Source organism: Ochlerotatus camptorhynchus, unplaced genomic scaffold (assembly GCF_037179485.1).
Source record: "Ochlerotatus camptorhynchus isolate MF236.1 unplaced genomic scaffold, CSIRO-AGI_Acam_v1.1 ptg000380l, whole genome shotgun sequence".
In the NCBI taxonomy this organism is placed as follows: domain Eukaryota; kingdom Metazoa; phylum Arthropoda; class Insecta; order Diptera; family Culicidae; genus Ochlerotatus; species Ochlerotatus camptorhynchus.
In genome coordinates this window covers 82,946-103,983 of record NW_027040868.1, presented here as the reverse complement: position 1 = coordinate 103,983, position 21,038 = coordinate 82,946, and the positions used below count along the sequence as shown (strand labels likewise).

The 21,038-nt window shown below is 38.6% G+C and overlaps 2 protein-coding genes across 2 annotated transcripts in view; one reads left to right on the top strand and one right to left on the bottom strand.

Moving 5' to 3' along the window:
- The window catches only part of LOC135710405 (uncharacterized), a 183,169-nt gene that overhangs the window by 131,075 nt on the left and 31,056 nt on the right, over positions 1–21,038 (top strand). The window lies entirely within an intron of this gene.
- On the bottom strand, positions 489–8,238 carry LOC135710398 (uncharacterized). The gene is made up of 4 exons (XM_065232963.1): positions 8,133–8,238; positions 1,011–2,121; positions 833–944; positions 489–771 (listed from the first exon to the last, which is right to left on the bottom strand). Exons 1-4 carry the CDS (start codon positions 8,236–8,238, stop codon positions 547–549), a joined length of 1,554 nt encoding a protein of 517 aa, XP_065089035.1. The 3' UTR covers positions 489–546.

Here is a 21,038-nt window from a genome sequence, read left to right as displayed (position 1 = left end):
CAACAGTGACTCTTTATCAAATCTAACGATAAGTATGGAAATCTAACTAAATTTAGAAGTCATTTTTGATAGAATCATTCCATGTTTTATAAAACGCGTTCGAAAAAGAAAGGTTAAGAGTGGGCTGTGCTTAGTATGACGGAAAATAAATCTTAACCAAATTACCCTATTAATATGTGCTATAGTGTAATTTTATTAAAACCTTCTATTCCATTTCCAACAATCAAACCAGCTAAAGCGTTCTAGCGCATCTTTTCAAATAGACCAATGTATATTTATCGATTATTTGCATTGACTTTCACTTTGAATCACCGTGGCCGTGTAAAGGCATTTGGGGATATTTTCTACAAACAGTTAGTTGAATGAGAAAAAACGATCTAGTATCCAAAACGATGAATGGGTCAGGACACGTTTTTATAGTCGAGTTATTAACGAAAGAGAAAGTCGTTAAAGAGAATGGTCTATTTGAAAAGATGAGCGAGAATTATGAACTGCCTTGCGTTTCGAATGACTTTCCACATTTTGAGATTTTTCCACTGAATATCTTCACTGCTGCTCAGTTTCGTCGACACAATCAACTAGTTCCGCTAGATTGCACTTTCCTAGCGATTCGTCAAATAACAAGCCATCGAGGCATATTCGGCCAGACAGCATGCCTCGTACGCATCGATAAAACACGTCACAACGAGTGGGATGACGAAGCTGTTGTTCGACAACGGTTGGAGTGCATTGCGAATAAACTTCTGGTGGCGGTGCGGGGATATCCGGGAACTAGTTAAGCATAAATGAGAATTACATTTTTATTTCCACCCGCTAAGATATGAATACTTACTACACATGGATTGTCAGCATCTTCTGTTACACATAATTTCTTCACAGGATCGAACACCAGTCCAGGTCCACAACTTTGGAGGATGGCGTTCGAGTTCATGCACCCGTAGTAGCTGTAATGAAATCATAATAAGATGACAGAGCTTTGAAAATATGCTACTGTTGGCAGTTGTGCTTACTGTCGGCAGCTGTTTACACTGGGGATGACTCCGGTCGGTATGCCGACACATACTTCCAACAAACACTCAGCCCGTTCTGGTAGGTCACATACAGACATAATGTGATTGAAATGCAAATTAGATGGGCAAAACATGGTACCACCGCTGCACTGGTCAGTGCAGCTAATAAATCTACCGCAATTACTAGGATCGGCAATTTCACCACCTGAAGCTAGAAGGTCTGCACACAAAGGTTCACAATCTGATTCTGTAGCCCCTTCAGTAGTTTCATCTTCCACGGTAGTATTGATTTCCTCTGTTGTCACCTCGTTGTCTATGCTTGTTGTTTCCAATTGATCCGTCGTCGTTTCAGGACTGAGATTTGAATCTGTGGTGGTTTCTTCCTGATCGGTAGTTGCCGTAGTATCATCATCAGTTGTATTATCAGTGGTGGTATCATCATTAGTTGTAGTTTCAACCGTAGTATTATTCTCAGTTGTAGTATCAACCGTAGTATCATTCTCAGTTGTAGTAATAACCGTGGTATCATCTTTAGTAGTAATTTCAACCGTGGTATCATCATTAGTTGTAGTTTCAACCGTAGTATCATTCTCAGTTGTAGTAATAACACCATCTTCAGTTGTAGTATCAACTGTAGTATCATTCTCAGTTGTAGTAACAACCGTGGTAGCATCTTCAGTTGTAGTATCAATCGTGGTATAATCTTCAGTTGTAGTATCAACCGTTGGATCATCTTTAGTTGTATTATCAATCGTAGTATCATTCTCAGTTGTAGTTTCAACAGTGGTGACATTTTCAGTTGTAGTTTCAACCGAAGTATCGGTTGTGAAATCGTCACTAGCAGTTGTTTCGGTAGTCTCAATCAATGTTGTATCGGTTGTAGGATCTTCCGGAGCTGTTGTGGTTGTTATGTCGTCACAATTTACATTCTCAGACAAATCGCATAGCCCAATATCTGGATTAAAAAGGAGGTTTTCTGGACATTGACTCTCGATTCCAATGTCATTCATACATAAAACGAACCACCCACAGATGTATGGATGGGATTGTTGTTCCCATTGATTCTTTCCGGTGCTTGTGCATTCAGTTATCACAATTTTTTTACTTATATCTAATTTGTTTAATGTGAATTGCACGTTTTTAGCTTCTACAAGAATGTAAAATACACAACAAGTAAGCCCGACTATTAAAAGCTTGTCCATTGTGGCTAACTATCAGATTGATACTAATTTATCTGCCTCCAAAAGGCTGAATTTGGAGCTAATCTAATCAATAAGCTGTTTTTGAGATACACTAAATGGTTGCGTGGAATGCTTCAGTGCTACTATCATATAAACGTGTAGCACCGTAGCGATGGAATAAAAACATAATCGAAAAAAGTGTCTGCAAAAACTTGAAACTAGGGTTGAAAGTAGCATTTTACCAATACCGAATACAACCATATCCGTCCAAATAAACGTTACCAAAATAACCACATGTGGACAAAAAACCGATAAACCCGATTTTTTTGGCGAAAAAAAAATTGATAAAAAAATACCCTGTTTATTTTTGCAGTTTTAATTTAAAAGTTCGCAACTTTGTGAAACTTGTTAGATGGTTTACAATTAAGAACAACATTCTTCAATGATATATCATTGAGTTTGAAATATTAATTTAACTAATACTATTTAACATTTATAGCGTCACTAATAAACAATTTAACATTTATTGCGTAGTCCGCATCGTGCTCTCTTGCCGTGCACATCTATTTGATTTTTGCTGAAGGAAGTGTTACTGCTACCTAAAACTACAATTAAATTAAACAGCACCTTTTTCGACTCTTATTTCTCTTCGATCCTTGTTTGGACCCTGCCCGAGGTAGTCCTACTTGGATATTTGGAAAATTCCTGCTTGGAAGTCGATTTGGATAAAAGTTTTGCCATGGTAGCTAAGCGCAAAAGTAGAAATACTCAGAGGGAGAGATTTGCGGAGCAAACAAAATACAATTCGGCTGCAGGGATTTGTACCTAAATTATCTTGCAACCCTTGCTATAAGCTAGCATTTAGCGGCACCGGTGGTGTAGTGGTAAGCGTGATTAACTCTCCCCTAGCAGGCCTGGGTTCAATCCCAGGCAGCGCCGCCGGGATGTTCTAAGGAATACTATCTCTGATCACGAGAAGTGAAGCCGTTGGTCCCCGGCTCATGAGTTGATGGGTCGATAGGAAGGGTCCAGGTGTGGGAGCTACCTCCCTGGGGTCGGTAGCATTAGTGCTCAGCGATTTACGTGCAAAATAATAATTGATTGCATCGCAATATTTTGCATATTTCTTGGTGCCATTAATTAAACAAAAAAGATTAATTAATTCAATAGAGTTAGAATACTTTGTCTTCTTGGGCTAGGAATCTAGGGATCGAATTCTCGCCGCAGAAAACTAAACTGGTAGTGTTTACTCGAAAGCGGTACCCAGCCCAAATGCAGCTTAATCTTTTGGGCAGAAACATTACCCAATCATTATCTTTCAAGTACCTTGGGGTCTGGTTTGATTCAAAGTGCACTTGGAATGCCCATATTACGTATTTGAAGCAAAAATGTCAGCAGAGGATCAACTTTCTCCGTTCAATTTGCGGCACATGGTGGGGTGCTCATCCGGGAGACCTCCTAACGCTTTATAAAACAACTATTATCTCTGTTCTAGAGTACGGCTCTTTCTGCTTTCTCTCGGCAAGAAAAAGTCACCTAATAAAATTGGAACGAATTCAATATCGTTGTCTGCGTATTGCTCTAGGCTGTATGCACTCAACGCATAACATGAGTCTCGAGGTTCTGGCAGGAGTAACACCCCTGCAGAACCGTTTCTGGGAGCTCTCTCTCAGAATACTAATCAAATGCGGAGTGACGAACACACTTATAATTGCAAATTTTGAAGAAATTCTTGGGCTGAACACACAATCTCGATTTATGAGAATCTACCACCACAACATATCGTCGGATATGTGTCTTCCTTGTTATACTCCAGACTGTGTTCACTTCACCAATCGCAGTTACTCAATTGAATATGATCTGACCATGAAACAAGCAACTCATGGGATTCCAAATCAACTTCGACCTATTATTATCCCACGTATTTTTACTGAAAAGTACCAACAAGTCAATTGCATGAAAAGATATTTTACAGACGGGTCCCATCTCAATGGATCTACTGGCTTCGGTGTCTGCAATGAAAACTCTAGCGCCTTCCGCAAACTTCAGGAACCTTGTTCCGTTTTTGTTGCTTAGCTGGCAGCAATCAACTTCGCATTGGGGATGATTAGAGTCGGTGTATAATGAGTCACGCCAAGAGAAAAACAGTGGAAGTCGCATCACGGTTTTCGAAAGATTCCCTTCCCTTTCACTTGGCAACAGAGGACGTCTGCATCAACTTCAAAGGACTTCTAGCGAGAAATTTAATTACCGGCTGCAGTAAATTATTATATTAGTGATTTTGTCGGATTAAATCAGCAACATATATTACAAATTCTCATTACTAATCATTACCAAACGAATCTAATTACAATTTAAATGCTCACTGCGTGTGTATGGTCATTTCTTCGATTAAATTTTATATTTTATTGCAATACCTTTCGTGTAGCATTCATAGCATCGTAATGTTTATTTATTTTGCACGATAGGTAGCCAGTTTGACAGTTCAATAGGTAGACTTGGCTTCATTCTTGGCGTGACTCATTATACACCGACTCTAGGGATGATTTCCAATATGCCCACAGACCATTACTTCATCTTCTCGGATAGTCTCAGTTCGATTGAGGCTATTCGGTCGATGAAACAAGGTAGGCACTCATCTTATTTCCTTTCAAAGGGAAGGGAGCAGATGAGTGTACTGGTCAAAAGATCATATATGATTACCTTTGTATGGGTCCCCTCACATTTCTCAATCCCAGGCAATGAGAAGGCGGACTCTCTCGCAAAGGTGGGCGCGCAGGAAGGCAAATTATATGACAGGCAAATTTCACACGATGAATTTTACCATTTAGTGCGTCAGAGTACCCTTTCGAGTTGGCAACTGATTGGGACACTGGAAATCTTGGACGGTGGTTACATTCAATTATTCCTAATGTTTCTTCGAGAGCGTGGTTTAAAGGCTTGGGCTTAAGTCGTGACTTCATTCGGGTGATGAGTAGACTTATGTCCAACCACTACTCGCTAGATGCTCATCTCAATAGAATAAACCTCGTGGACAGCAACATCTGTCGGTGTGGAAACAGTTACGATGACATCGAACACGCAGTTTGGCAATGTACGGATAATGACGCCGCCAGAGAGCGACTTTTGAATACCCTCGAGGCCCAAGGAAGACAACCCTATGTTCCTATCAGAGACGTGTTGGCAACCCGTGATCTCTGCTATATGCAGTCCGTTTATGTGTTTCTTCAAATGTCTAGTATAAGAATTTAATTCCTTTGTCTTTTGTCTCTCTTTATTAGTTTTTGTTTGTCTTATCCCCCCGTCTCGATGATTCTCATCGTCGCCCACTGGTCACCATAGCCGGTCGAACTCCAGACGAAGCTAGAACAGCACTACCAGTCATACTGGCGACAACGCTCTGATGAGACAACGAAACCCTACCCCAAGCTCCTCCCCTGATCCTATCCTTCAACAATGTACCCCTCTAACCTCGAGTAAGCCGCGAGTAATCGGGCCAACTCCTACTAGACATAGAATTAAGTGAATTTTGTTACAAACAGTGAACAATGAATTATCGGCTCCGTAAAGCTAACGCGATTGAGTCTTCCAACGAACGAAACGGATAAAAAAATAGAGATAGAATATTGTTTCTGATTCCAAAAACTAGTTGCACACGAAACAATAAGGTGATTGATTTTTTTTCGATTGCTATACTCTCAAATTTAATGCAGTAAGAATAAGAAATCCTCGGAAAAAATCTAATGGGAATGTTCGATTGGCTCAGATTTTGATAGTTCATTTGGCTCAACCAGCATATCCAAACACATAAAGCAACCAACGATACAGACAAAACGGTTGCTACGACTACCATGACAAACTCGCTCTGTAACAAAGCTCGATCCGAGTGGTAGAAGGATAATGATATATTGCTTGCCTGCTTTGTTGCAATATACACGGATGAGGACAAAGCTTGATATGAATCGGGAAAAGACATAACAAAAAAATGTCCATTAACACACGTGTATCATCTTCGGCTTTACTTCGTGAAGCAGCTTGCCAACAATTTGCTCGTTTCTTTCTACCGCCCCGAATGAGTTGGGTCGCACGAGCTGCTTGTCATGAAAAAGAACGGTGAAGATTATATCATTATTGTTTTCCACTTCTGACATACCGTTATTATTCGGTTCGTCTATCGCTTGTTATTTTGTCATTTGGAGATATTTTTGATTCCTTGGGCTCAACACATTCTCTCCGCCCATCTCTCCCTCTGATTATTTCTACGCAAAGAAAAGGATAATCTCTTGATCTCTCTTCTGATGACATTAATTTGAGCAATCAGTTTGATTTGCTCATAGATGATGGGGATGATCCATCATCCTGGAAAAATTCTAGAAAACTTTCCCAGCTTAATGCCAAGAAGGAAAAGATCCCCCCTATTGTGATAACCACTTCCGAATTCCATGCACTTTGCACGGAACTTTTAAACTTCGTGAAATTTAAAATTTCATTGTAAATTGGCCGTCGGGGTGAATGCCGTGTATTGGCTGAAACCTTGGACGGATTCAAACGTCTTCTGAACATGGATACAAATTTTGTTCATTTAGAACAAAAATATAAACGTTTGTACTCTAAACATATGAATAATTCAAAGTAAATTGAAAGCATGTTTAAAACTAAAATATGTATGTTTGAATTAAATTCAAAAACATGTTTATTTCAACAATATAGAATTTGGATAAACGGGTTTGGCGTGTACCGTGCACCTCCGGTAATATGACCGTTTTTAATCTGAACACTTTTTAATTTGAACCCCGTTAATCTGCACGACATGCAAACTAAAAATGGTTCAAACGTCATAACCATATGACACTTCAACATCAAACACAAGCTGCTGAATGTTTACGTTTCGATTGAACCTAGTCGATTATTTTATGATTATCTACATTTTCAGTGAAAAAGTACATGGCAAACAAAGTGGTTTGCTGATATCCCAACTGAAATTAAATAATATAGAATCCAAAGAGCGAAATCGATACTGCTAGCCATGGAAGTAGAATGTGCATTTAAGAGTAACAGTGTCAAACCATAAATCTATTTGTTTGCGAAGATAATAATCACATCATAATGAACATAAGGGGTGATTCCACCGAAAATCCTTCGCAAGATTGATAAGCCCAATACAGATTTAAATGCAATCAGTAGTAAATCTTCTGTGGAATTAATTCAGTTTTACCCAAGGTTTAATGTTACCCTTTCCCACTAAAAATGTTTTTCACAGTGTTAAAATTATATGGACCGAAAAGTTGTGTAGAGGTGATCTATGCTACTGTGAAGGAGATAAAGATGGATATTCTTCCTCTGTTGAACGCAGAACTTTCCATATGCTTTATCTGGAACCAATTCTAATGACATCTAAGTATCCATACACATAATTTGAAATCTATCTAAAGACAGACACTACACATCATCGCCAACTACAGGATGAGCTGACTAAACTAACTAACTAATTCTTGGCAACGGACAGAACCGTAGAACTAGAAGTTAGTCTCCATTCCTCTAGATCAGTAATAGCATCAAAGCCAGATACAAGATTTGGCGAATTTCACATAGGAGTTGATTAGAGAAATGCAATAAAAGATTTTTGATGGCAACAAAGGGAAGTGTTTATTCAAACATCGATTCAAACATTTATTCAAACATTGATTCAAACTTAAAAACGATTTCATCAGTTAGAAGTCAAAACATAGTAATAACAGATTTCATCTCAAAATTGTCTGCGCCGTTTTGACTTTGTTCAGCCTGGTAACCTCCAGTATATCTCCTTTTTCTTCCATGAAGTTGATGAGGTACTCCACACTTTCCATTGCCTTATCATGCTTTTCACGATTCTCGTTGAATCTTTCAATCTTAATTGAATCATCATGGGGAATCGAGCCATTTTGTCCAAGGTCACTCATACTAGTCTTCAAATCAACGTTGGAATCAGTGTGGCGGTTAAGTACGTAATCTACTATCTCCTGATCACTGTACACGTCACAATCTCCAGTAAGTGTGCTGCCATCCATATCGTGGACACTATCGTTTAACCACTGGTTCACTTCATCCGTGGACGGGTATTAATCCAAAGTCTCAGCAATTGAAGACGCTAGGGCTAGTACATCTTCATCTAGGGAGCTGTCCTCGTCACTCTCCAGAGTGAATTGCGGATATTCGTCAATCAGTTTTTTTTCCAGGAACCTTCAATAGTTTTGCTTGATATTTCCCTGTTCATCCATGCCTTTTTGAAACTTTTGTAGTACACGGGTAATAATGATTTGTCTCCAAAAGCATCAATGGCAATTTATTTGAGCCATCTATATTGCAGCGGCAGCACAATTAATCATCAATAAAAAAAAGCGAAATGAGCAATAAAAAATCTCAAATTGGACACATAATACTACAGGGGTGCACCAATAAACAAAAAAAAAAAGAAGTTGCAATAGAAATGAAGAAAAAGGCAATAAACAAATAAAAAGCTTCTTTTAATAATTTGAATGTGAGCGGTGAAAATGGCAAAAAGGGCAATAGTAAATAGAATACGCTCAATTAAATAAGAACGAATCTCCACTAAATAAGGAAATTTGAGCACTAAATAACTCACCTACGTCACCTGCAGTTGAACATATTTTCCCATAAAAGTGGCAAAATGAGCAATGTCATATTGAATAACCGCGATAAATAAATCTAAAATGTCCCACACAAAGCGCACAGCTATCACTGTTTAAATCCAAATATGCTGTAAAATCGTGATTATTTCCCCGAAAAGAAAATGAAAATATCTTTTAAACACTGAAAAAGTTCCAGAAACCAGGAGATAAATGTATGCTTGAACATGAGGATGAGCCATCGTAAAATATGAATCGTTTTTAAAGAAAAGAAATTAATTCATGCAGGAAAGTAAATATGAGCAATTAAAAACAAATATCGCCATTTTGGTAGTACGCCTGTCTGACACTCCGGTTTCTCTGAACCGATTCTCGGCTGTGCGAATCGATTCCCTGTTACGGGAAATGTACAGAACTGTCGATTTACCGATGCTGAATTTTCGTGCAAATTTATCTAGAGGAGCATTGCCACCATCCAGTAATTTGATCACTTCAAGCTTTTGCTCAAGAGTGAGCGTGACATGCTTTCTTTTTGTGTTCACAGGAGTCTGTTTATTTTCTTTGTTTTCGTCCGCAAAATGCCTCGAAACATAATTATAATGTTAGCGCTGAATTTGATAATAGTAATTCGATAAGCTTACCTTTTGCGTGATTTAGTAGTATTAGCCCGTTGATTCATTTTTTTCCACTTTAAAATCAGCAATTATCGACAATGTTCAACCAAAGAAAGTTCACCGATCACCATCGGTGCAAAACAAAAACAAACTTTCAAAACAATAACAAAGATAAAGTTTCCAGTTCATAACATTGTCGATATGTTTAGGGTTACCAGTTGTTCCGATTAAAAATGAACCCCAATAATTTGATTGATGTATGGTTCAAATTAGCGGGGGTCCACGGTAACGCCTTTTTATTTCCTTCTTGTTACATTCGGACAAAGTTGCCCCATATTTGCTCAACTCAACAGAAAACAGCCCGAAAGTGGTAAAACCGAAGATGAATCCGGAAACCAGCTCAACAAAACCGGCGGAACCCCACAGTATCAACGTCACTCCGCCGTTTCTGTTGCCGATCCCTATATCATCCGCCTCGACACGTGACTTCGAAAGAACAACGAAAATCCGAAATGGATTCTGAATCCATTACAGATCCTCCTCCGACATCGAACGTAGAACGAAACCGGTATGAGGACCAGTGGCAGGAACAGTGACAAAACGACGCTATCACAAATTTTCACCGGTTCCACTGAACTGGAACCCTCGGACACCCAAACCGACGGGTCCCCGCATCCCGGACTAGGGTCCCAATACCACCAGGTCACACCCGAAAAGAGCAGGAATTTAGATGCCCTGCCCGAAGATCTTTTTTTTCATTTCTTTACAATCCGTTTTATTTTGCTTTACCCTGCACTCAAATACTTAAATAATTTCAAAATAGGGGAAATGGCTCTAATGTTGGCCTATCGATCTAAGATTGGGCCCATCGCTAAAAATAGGCTATTTATGAATTTTATCTAGATGAACGCGTCAATGGGATGGTACCTATGGGTATTTTTGGTCACTATTGAAAATTTAGTCGATAGTATGGGCCCAATCTTAGATCCATAGGCCAACATTAGAGTTTCCCTTATGTATATTTATATTTGATCGCATAGCAGTCAAACCAAACAAATACAAATACGTTTATTTTCAACACGAATATTTTTAAAATAAACGTAACATTATTTTGATTTTAATCATTAATTTCGCATGACTTCAAACATGGAATAAGATTGAAGTCAACCTAATTCATTTTTATGGCCAGAAAAAACTGAGCTTACGTTTAAATTTACCTCAAATATTTTTGTTTCGGTGATTGATTTTTTCTGTGCGAAGTATCTTACTGAGAAGAAGCACAAATTTTTTACTTACGACATCAAAACTGAACGTGTGTTCAAGGTTGTCATGAAAGGACTGCCCAGTGGTGAATCCCTGGATCAGATCAAAGATGAACTGGCAAAATTACTTGGAGTTGTGCCACTCCAAGTAATCAAAATGAAAATTAAATCCCGTCCTGGCGTTTCGCGCAGTGGGATTTCTAATGATTTTTATTTAGTTCACTTCAAGTCTACTGAATCATTATATATTTTTAATTGGAATGCTCGATCTTTCAAAGATAATAAAGACGAGCTATTTCACTTTTTGAGAGTTCATAACGTGCATATTGCCGTTATTAATCAAACGTTCCGTAAACCTGACCATAAGGTTAAAAAGGACGCAAATTAAAATTCTTTCTTCATTTGAAACCAAAGTTTTTGAAACTTTGGGAGGTTCTGTCGAAACAAATTTTGGACAACTTACGTTTATAGCTGCCTTTTTGCCATTCCAATGCGTACACGCTCGTTCGAGGGTACTCAAAACTGAGTTGGAGCTACTCATTTTTATATCTTCATTTGAAACGTCAACGAATGAGTGGTTTAGGTTTATAAATTTGAGTAACATCAACTCAACAAAAAATAAATAAGTATGGATCTCAATTATGAGTTTTCACCTTGTTAATTAACTTAAAACAAAAATCAAAATGGCGTTTGTGAAAAAGTTATAAGCACGAAGTTCATCTTTCCGGTGTCTAAAACAAAAATTTAAAATTTTTGAAAGGAAACTTGGAAAAATTAAGCAGATTGCAGCCACGGCTGATGCGGGAACGTATCGAAAATTGAGAGATATTTTTTCCGCAGAAAACAGCAAGCTACAAAATTCTATGTGTAATTTTTATCTACAATTTAGGGGTAAAGCTGGCAAGTTTTTAATTATTTGAAATAATGTTTATTATCAACATTAATGTCTTCGATGTCATCTACCAAAATGTGGAGTAATCGTTACTGGATACGTAGAAGAATTGAAAACTCACTTCAGGGAAGTACATAAGATCAACAGTAGCAATGCCGCGAATGTCCCGTTTGCTTGTTCGGAATGCGGTTCTCTCTATAATCGCTTTAAGAATTTGAAGCGGCATATTGTTGAAGTCCACCCTCGTGAAAACACCGACAAGAACTTCAAAGAAGAACATGAAAATTATCATACATTACCAGGTTGCCCTAGCTCTTCGGGGTCGGATCCAAGAATCCACACCGTAGAAAATGATCATTCTGGAATTACAAATCCCACGTTCTTCGAATCTTCTATTTCTACCTTAGAGATGACACAACTTGCAGAGCAATACGTGATGGAGATGCGTTGCGATGTTGGACTACCGGAGTAAAAAATTATATAATTTATGTAAGCGACAGCTGATCTCCTTCAGTATTCTGGAAAGGACCATCTCGGGATCTTCAAATCATATTTAAAGTGAAAGGCAACTTCATACAACGATGTTATAACGCTGTAACGATGTAAACGCTATCAATAATGCAATAAAGTCACTTGATTCTTTTTATTTTAACTGGATGTTCTTCGTTTTTTCTTTACAAACACAAAAGAGAATAAAGAAATTATTTTTACATATTTGCTTATTTTTCACCTATTGTAATACATTTTTGATCGAATGGAAATAAGTATAAATTACTCAATCATAAATATATGCCAGTTTCACTCAAAACTGAGTTCTGACTAACTTACTCATATTGGGGTAGATCCAGTTTTGATGAAATTGAGTGGTTTTCCACTCAATTTAGAGTATTATCGAACGAGCGTGTAGGCCAGCAAACTAATTTTCTGAAGGGTGACCTTCAGAAACTTACCCGTCATAGGTCTTAGTTCTCATTATTGGCGATTTTAATGCAACACCGCTCATGGAATAATGCTCAAAGCAATTTCAATGGTAATACTTTCTTTGATGATTGTTCTGCAGGTTATTACACTATTCAATATCCAAACAGCCCAACATGCTTTTCTTCAGCAAGAAATCCCTTAACTGATTCATGTCAACTTTGTAGCCAATTGGTTACCCATGCTGACTTCGGTTCTGATAACCTTCCAGTAACTTTTGAAATATCCCAAGAAATAATTTCTAATCCCAACAGCCATGGGGAGCAATATCGAGCATTTATGGAATGTAGCTTCGATCCAAACATTTCTTTGCAAACCAAAGATGATGTCAATTATGCTCTTGAATCTCTGACTACTTCTATAGTTGAAGCCTATAGAAACTGCCTCAGTACTAAAATTCGAGGTTAAATGCGATTCATTTATGATAGTTGACGATATTCAGTTCTTGATCCGTCTAAAAAACGCCCGCAGGAGACAATATCGAGTAACACGCGATCCTGCTATGAAAGTGATCTGGCGAGATTTGCAAAAACAAATTAAAAAGCGATTATCTGCCCTGAGGAACAAAACTTTTGAAAATAATGTTTTGAAATTAGACCCAAGTTCCAAACCCTTTTGGAAACTCACAAAAAAAAAAAATTGAAAAAAACCTTAAAAGCCTAGTCTAGTCTAGTATAGTCTAATGAAATTTTGTCAATGACACGATTGACTTGCCTTTTAACAGGATTAAATACGTAACAAATCGTAGAAATTTTTGCTTCAGATACGACCACATTGACGGCTGCATAACATTCGACAACCCTTCCAAGCAACAATTTTGGTTTTATGAGGGTTCTGTAGACCATGATTTGGACTTGAATGCTATAAAACTTCTATAAAGCTTGCAATGTTATTTGGGCTGGCCTCACTAAGTCAAGTGAAAAGTCGGAATCCCGGGAGTTATTCAAACTTTTGAAATCTGATTTAGTGGTAATCCCAACGAAATCTCCTTTGTTCAGAGAAGTAGAGAGATTTTACCCGATCTTTTTTCGACCAAACCGGGAACCAAACCAACCGACAAAAACATGGTCTTACGTTATCATAACGGTATTATTGACTAGACTAACGGATGGTTCTTTTGCTTTAAGTCTTTTAGTCAAATTTTGCCTGTATAAGCTGTCTGTAACATAAATTATTAGTTGGGAGTCAGATAATAGCTGTATACAATCTTTAACCTAATTGTCTAAGTTTTCACCTACTTTTCTTGATGTTTTCTGTTAAAAGTAGTCATAAAGTTCTAAAAGTGAAGTGTTCATATCGTTTCTGAAGAAATCATAATAAAAAAAAATGCTTCAATACTGTTCCTTTTCATTTATTCAGGCAACATAGCCGGAATATTACACTGCATAATGTCAATATCAAAAACTAAACCTGTAGGACATTGACGCACTGTAAGAATTCCATTTAGGCATTGATAAAAAAATTCATTATAAATAAGGTCTGGAATTAACAGTAGTTCGGTGTGTGGAGTACACTGTTCAATTACAGAAGCTGCTGGGAACGGTGGGCGATTATCCTGAAATATATTAAAGATATGGAAATACATTATTTATATCAATTATACTATTAACTATTACATTGCATGGGCTCTCAGGTGTCTGAAGTACACACATATGAGCTTCCGGGTCGAAAACAGTTCCTTCTCCGCAATTTCGCAAAATTGCCTCATTTCCAAAACAGAAATAGTACCTACAAAAAAAAAACTTTTAAACTTGTAAGAGTGATAAAGTCACAATTTCTCACGTTTGGCAGTCGTTCACACTTCCGATCGTTTCCCACAGGCCGTTATTATTGAATGAACAAACATCAAGAATACACTCCGCAAAATCCGCGGAGTCACATTTACCATGGATTGGATTGAAATGCAACCCTGCAGAACATGATTGGTATTTGCCTGTGCAGTCGGAGTTGCACTCGATATAATCGTAACAATTCTCTTTTGATGCAACCCAGCCAGGTGCATTGTCAACACATGCAGGGTGACATTCGGGCTTTTCGGGATCTTCGCATCGGTTTTCTTCCTGACATTCCTTATTTATTTTGTCAAAATATAAGCCATCTGGGCACGAAATTACCGTTCCGCTATTGTGCACACAAACTATAAACTTTTGGCAATCGCTCTCATATGGTTGTAGTTCAATTGAATTTCCAGTACTTATGCATTCATTTGCGTGAACGCTAAAGACGGACAGTACCGCGATTAATAACAAAGTAAGATTGCTCAAGTTATCCATTTTGAAATGTTTTGTAGATGGCTACTGTACCAATTATTGTTGGTTGGCTCATTTTTATAAGAGCTGATATATTTTAGAGAGCTCACCGATAATCTAATCGTATATTTTGTAATAAACAGCAGCTGCAATACTTATAAAAGCAGTAATAATAAGCAATAAAAGCTCAATGCAATATTTGTCTAGCAATTAAGAGAGACTGATGCATATGCCTATAAACTGAAAATGTATTTATATATTTGGCGTTGCTGCTGCCTCGCCCGTGCGTGCGTGGGAAATTTTCCCTATCTGATGGTGGTGTTGGCATGCGTGGGCGAGATGCTGGTTGCGCCGGATTGGGGGTCGGATGCATTGTTTGCTGGAGCGGATGCATTCCTTCGGGGGAGTAATCGTGTTTTATTTTCACCGTTTCTCATTTCCCAGAGGAATGGACCTCGATAGCGTGAGGCATGTTCGAACATGCAAGCTTGACACTTTACCGATTAGCTTTTGATGTGTTGTTAGGTGTGCCCACGAAATCAGATAGATTAGCAGGTACCTATATAAAATTTCAGTTGTGGATGACAGCTGCAACCCTTATTTGAGTAATTAATTTATTTTTTAGATACAATCTCACGAGCAAGAATGCTTTTTTAAATTATAATTATTATTATAGGAATTAAAAAAAAACAATTAAATAGCATTGATTTTCTACCAGAAAAGCTAAAAACTACCACTCACTCATCTGGTCATATCTCAAAAACTGCCCAAATCATTTGCCCTTGGAAATACATATAGTAGAAAAGTTTTCCAAAGTGTGGTGAAAGTTTGAGCCAAAAATATTAAGAAATAAAAAAACGTGGCCATGGTGAAAATAGGCAATTTTTTGACAATTTTGATACCTGCTGGTAATCAGTCTGTTTACTGTAGTTACCATAACAAAAACAAAATGTGAGTACAGCTATGTAAATTTACATCAAAAACCTTCAAATTGACGTTCTAATATCAAGAATAGCTTATTTGGTTGTGAAGTAATCTCTTCTGAAAGTTGAAATTTTTAAAAATCTTGAAGATCTTCTATGCAGGGTTGTAACCCAGAAGGATCCAGGCACTTTAGAGTAAAATCAAAAAACGTGTTTGTTCAGAATGCCAAAATAAGCGTTTTGGCCAAGTTTGGCTCAAATCAGTGACATCGACCACAACTTTTTTAAATTCTGTACCCACTTGAGCTGGAATGTCCCATATATGAGTTTCATAAACTCCAGATCGCGTCTAGCCAAAGTATCCCGAACTGGAACATTATGTTGTCTACCTCGAGGCCGAAGGGAATTGTACAACTCGGATCTGACTTCACGGTGCTCAACCTTGTCCGCATTCACGTTCCGGGTAACCTTTTCCTCATTCACATAGATTGCTGTTTCCCAGCCCAATACGGAACAAGTGAGCGTTTAATGAATAGTGATTGGACATGAGGCGAGACACGAATGAAGTCTCGACCCATTTCCAACCCTTCACAGCAAAAAAATAATTTTGATATCACGTCAAAGTGGATGCACTAAAATCATGTCGAAAATATGGTGTAATATTACTTGCTAAAAAGGACAAAATTATCATTAATACAATGCATGAACTGACATTACGCTGCTTTTACTGCATTTGTTTATTTATGTGGTCATAAAAATTACATGAAATTTTCGACATGAATGTAGTGCATCCACTTTGATGTGATATCAAAATTATTTTTTTGCTGTGTTTGAAGACATTTCGACACCTTAGGGATCATCGAATGTAGCCATCGTCCCAAACTCCCTGCACTCCATTTATTTTACCAGCTGGCAAGTGACTTGTCGATAAATGAAGAAAAATTCGTTGTAGGCGATTTGTCGATCTACACACTTAAAAATAACTACTTTTGCACGAGACGTAATCCATATTGGACGTAAATCATAAAACGTAAACAAACATTTCATTTAAAATTAAGTGTTCTCAAACCGAAACATAAGCAACTCGACGAAGAGAACGTTTGATTGAATTGATTTTCTCGTTTTTTTTAACTGATTCTTAGGGGCTGTTCATTAACTGCGTAGACAGTTTTTTAGGATTCTTAACTCCCCTTCCCATGCGTAGATAATTGTCCATACATGAGGCCGTGGATGATTGCCAATCCCCCTCATCCCCCCTAAGCTGTCTACGTAGCTTATGAACAGCCCCTTATGTCAAGACGGCCGCTTACATGTTTCTGTCTCATCCGAGATTTACACGTCTTTTTCGTAGTGTGTAGATATTGCCTTTGTAAGCGAGTTCGGAATCGAGCAATGAGATGGGACCCATGTGATGACAAAAGATCTTAAAGATAAAGCACTCAGAAGCTCTCGTATTTTCATGAGAAAATACGAGGAGTGCTTTACCGGCCTCATGGATCGAATAGCCTCGACAGAACTGAGACTATCCGTAAAAATAAAATAGTGATCTGGTGCAAGTGAGGCGATCGTTTCTAGCGTATAGTATATTGCCGCCAGTTCAGCAACATATACGGAACAAGGAGCTTGAAGCATTCGAGAGGCGCTATGAAATTCGTTATAAATACCAAAACCAGCGGACGCCTCTATTAATGATACATCTGTGAAGAACGATCTTGCGGAATCAACTTAGCCAAACTTTGATGATGTTCTGGAATCGCACGAATCTCCCGCGTCATAGATAAATCAAAACTAATTGAGTTACCGAAGTTTGAGAAGAATACACGATGAGGATTATGCTGTGAAGAGCTGACATCCTGTGTTATGTACACGTAGTGCAATGACATTAAACGAGTTTGAGGGATTTGCTTACGTAGATTCTCAAAGTTTTCAATCACCAGTGGGTTCATAATTTCAGACCGGGTGAGGAGCCTGAGGGGAATTTTGCAAACATTTATTTGTCATCTGTCACGAAAATTTCACTTTTCAGCCCACAAACCAAGTATTTTTTCAAGAAATTTGACAACTTTTTCTGCTTAAACTTATCTTGAACCTTTCCTTTTCTGGTAGACGTGCATTATAACGCAATTCAATTTTTGACGCAATCAATCAGCGTGGCAATAATTTGAATTTTCAAACGCTGTTCCTCTTGCTTCCATGCCATTTTGAGAACTGAATGGAAAATGGCAAAAACAAAATAGAGGCAACATTCCGTACGCACAGATCTTCAAAATGAGGTGTGTTCAAGTTTTTTAAATGTAAATTGTATTTATGTATGTATGTAATGTAAATTACCATTAAATAAAATCACCAAATTTGAGTCGACCTATTTATAACCATTCCACTCTTTACAAACATATTACATATAGGAAAAAAATTGTTTTAAACTTAATGAGATAAAACTCTAGCAGTTAGTGTTCTCCTTACTAAACATAGTTAGATCAATACTCCCACAATAATAATTATTCACTCTAATCTTTCTATTGATTGGTCCATTTTTACTAAAATTCGTTCTGTGAGGTTACAGTTGAAATACATTTCGAATTTTTAAAATGCGTGATGGTACGTACAAATTTAAGCTTGCTAATATTTTTTTTCTGAATTTCCGCGTTGTGAGATAAGATCATTAACATGATTCTTCTTCTTCTTATTCTCATTTCAAGCTTATTGCTTAGCGCATATTAGCTTATTGCGTGCTCTCAACTTAGTGTTCTAAATACACTTCAACAGTTATTAATTGAGAGCTTTCGATGCCAATACCAATGCATAAATTTGTATATTGTGTGGCAAGCACAATGATACTCTATGCCCAGGGAAGTCGAGAAAATTTCCAACCCGAAAGATTCCCTCGACCGGACTGGGAATCGAACCCGCCGCCTCCAGCTTGGTCATACCGTGCCCTTACTGACTAGGCTATGAGGCCCATGATTACCTCATGGAAATTTATCTTCGTTCCTTAAGTGTTTCAATGTTTATCAACATGCACCGGGAAGGGGAAAAGAGGTCCAGTCTAGTTTCCTAAGGCAAATAACAAAAACTGTTTTTGAATATTTATATAAGTTTTATGATAGGGAGCCCAAACCACACTGCAATATTCGAGAATTGATCTCACGTAATCTATATAAAGTGTAATCTATATAAAGTGTGTATATCATCATGGGTCTTTAAAATGCTAACTTAATATTTTTTATGAATACCAACATATCATTTGCTTTGTGAATTGCTTTCCGTGCTGAGACCCAATGCTACCGGCGTCAGGGAGGCAGCTTTCACACCTGGACCTTAACCTATCGACCCATCAACTCATGAACCGGGGACCAACGGCTTTACTTCTCTTCCGAAGGAGACGTGATCAGAGATGCTATGCCTCAGAACATCCCGGCGGCGCCGACTGGAATTGAACAAAGGCCTGCTGGGGTGAGAGGTAATCATGCTTACCACTACACCACCGGTGCCGCTTATGGACAAGGTTACCAGGACGCTGTCATTGGTCGAAAGCAACAATAGCCTTGTCTCCTCGAGATCGAAAAGTCGACGATGAAGGAGCACATACAGTGGTAGAGGTAACAATAGCTGCAATATCCAAACCTATGACTAGATGCCTTCCTTCAGATGGTGACTTGAGTGGGGTACAATCGATAGAACTGTTTCAAACTCATCGTCGGTATATGAGCAAATCGGTGATCATCTCTTTTTGGCAGTGGTGGCGGGGGGATACCACTGGGGAGTTTGGTAAAGGGAGATGATCAACCCTTCCTCAAAGTTGTCCCTGCTCGCTTTCTACTCTCTATATTCAATTTTCACACTGCCGTACTCTAACGGAACTATCAACTCTAAGCTTTCATATCCTCATCTATCGTCTAAAATGACCACTTTAAGTCTGTAATTTGAAACTTAGCATCTTAAAATATGCACATAATTTGGACTTGTGCCGAGGATTTTGAAATCAGATCTGAGCTATACGATTCCCTACTGTTCCAGTTTGAGATGTTTTGGCTTCACGCGATCTGGCGTTTATGAAACTCATATATGTTTTCTTGAAAAATATTAACCTCAAATTGTAAGTTTGATTAACCTTGTGTTTAGTTTGTATGTTGTGTCTGAGTGTATATTTTTGTTTATATGTTTCTGTAGTAGTTATGTAATTGCAGAACTGATATTACTTTGAATAGAATTAAGTATATGTACAGTTGTTACGACAACGGCCAACGATGCGTGAACTTTGTAGCCTTTCGAGGAATGGTAGTTCGAAGTACTTTTTTCCCCTCTAGGATATCCACAAAGCCTGGAGATCACCTGATCAACACACAGAAAACCAAATCTATCATGTTCTAATGGACGGGAAATTCTTCTCCGACATTATCAAAACTCTCGACAGTGCATAACACCCGTCGAAGTCGCACGCCGCGACCCAACATTGAGCAACTACGGAACGCCGGAGTTGTCCAGGACTACGCGCAGCAGCTGGAAGTTGCACTACCCACGGAAGAGCAGCTTGGCGCAGCTTCTATTGAAGATGGCTGGAGGGATATCCGTTCCGCCATAGGTAGTACTGCTGTAGCGGCACTAGGTACTGCAATCCCGGACCGAAGGAATGACTGGTTTGACGGCGAATGCAACGCCCGGGTGAGAATGCTGCAACACCGCACGAGATTGAATGTGGAGCGATACAGACAAGCGCGGAACAGACAAAACTCGGTATTCCGAAGGAAGAAGTGTCAGGAGGAAGACCGAGATCGCGAGGCGATGGAAAATCTGTACCGCGTAAACGACACACGGAAGTTCTACGAGAAGCTTAATAGTTCACGCAAAGGCTACGTGCCGCAAGCCGATATGTGCAAGGACTTGGACGGTAACCTTCTCGAGTGTGAGGTGATTGAGAGGTGGAAGCAGTACTATGACGAGCACCTCAACGGTGAAGCAGCAAAAAACGAAGGTGGCATGGCGACGTACCTTGGAGCACGTGCAGAAGACGATAGGCTACCGGCCCCTGATCTTCAAGAAGTTAAGGAGGAGATCGGTCGGCTGAAGAACGACAAAGCAACTGGTGTAGATCAACTACTAGTGAGCTAAGAAATGCCGTGAATGCAACGTGCCCACACATCATTTGTTCATCGATTTCAAATCCGCTTACGACACAATCGATCGAGCTATGGCAGATTATGCACGAGTACGGATTTCCGGATAAACTGACGCGATTGGTCAAGGCGACGATGGATCGAGTGATGTGCGTTGTTCGAGTATCGAGGACACTCTCGAGTCCCTTT

Bases quoted from the DNA above. Each gene is read 5' to 3' on its own strand.
- LOC135710398 (XM_065232963.1), bottom strand. From the start codon at position 8,238: ATGGATGGCAGCACACTTACTGGAGATTGTGACGTGTACAGTGATCAG. The intron at 2,122-8,132 runs GTATGAGTGACC...TAAACAAATTAG, and splicing joins CAACGTTGATTTGAAGACTA to ATATAAGTAAAAAAATTGTG. The intron at 772-832 runs GTAAGTATTCAT...ATGCTTAACTAG, and splicing joins ATGCTGACAATCCATGTGTA to TTCCCGGATATCCCCGCACC.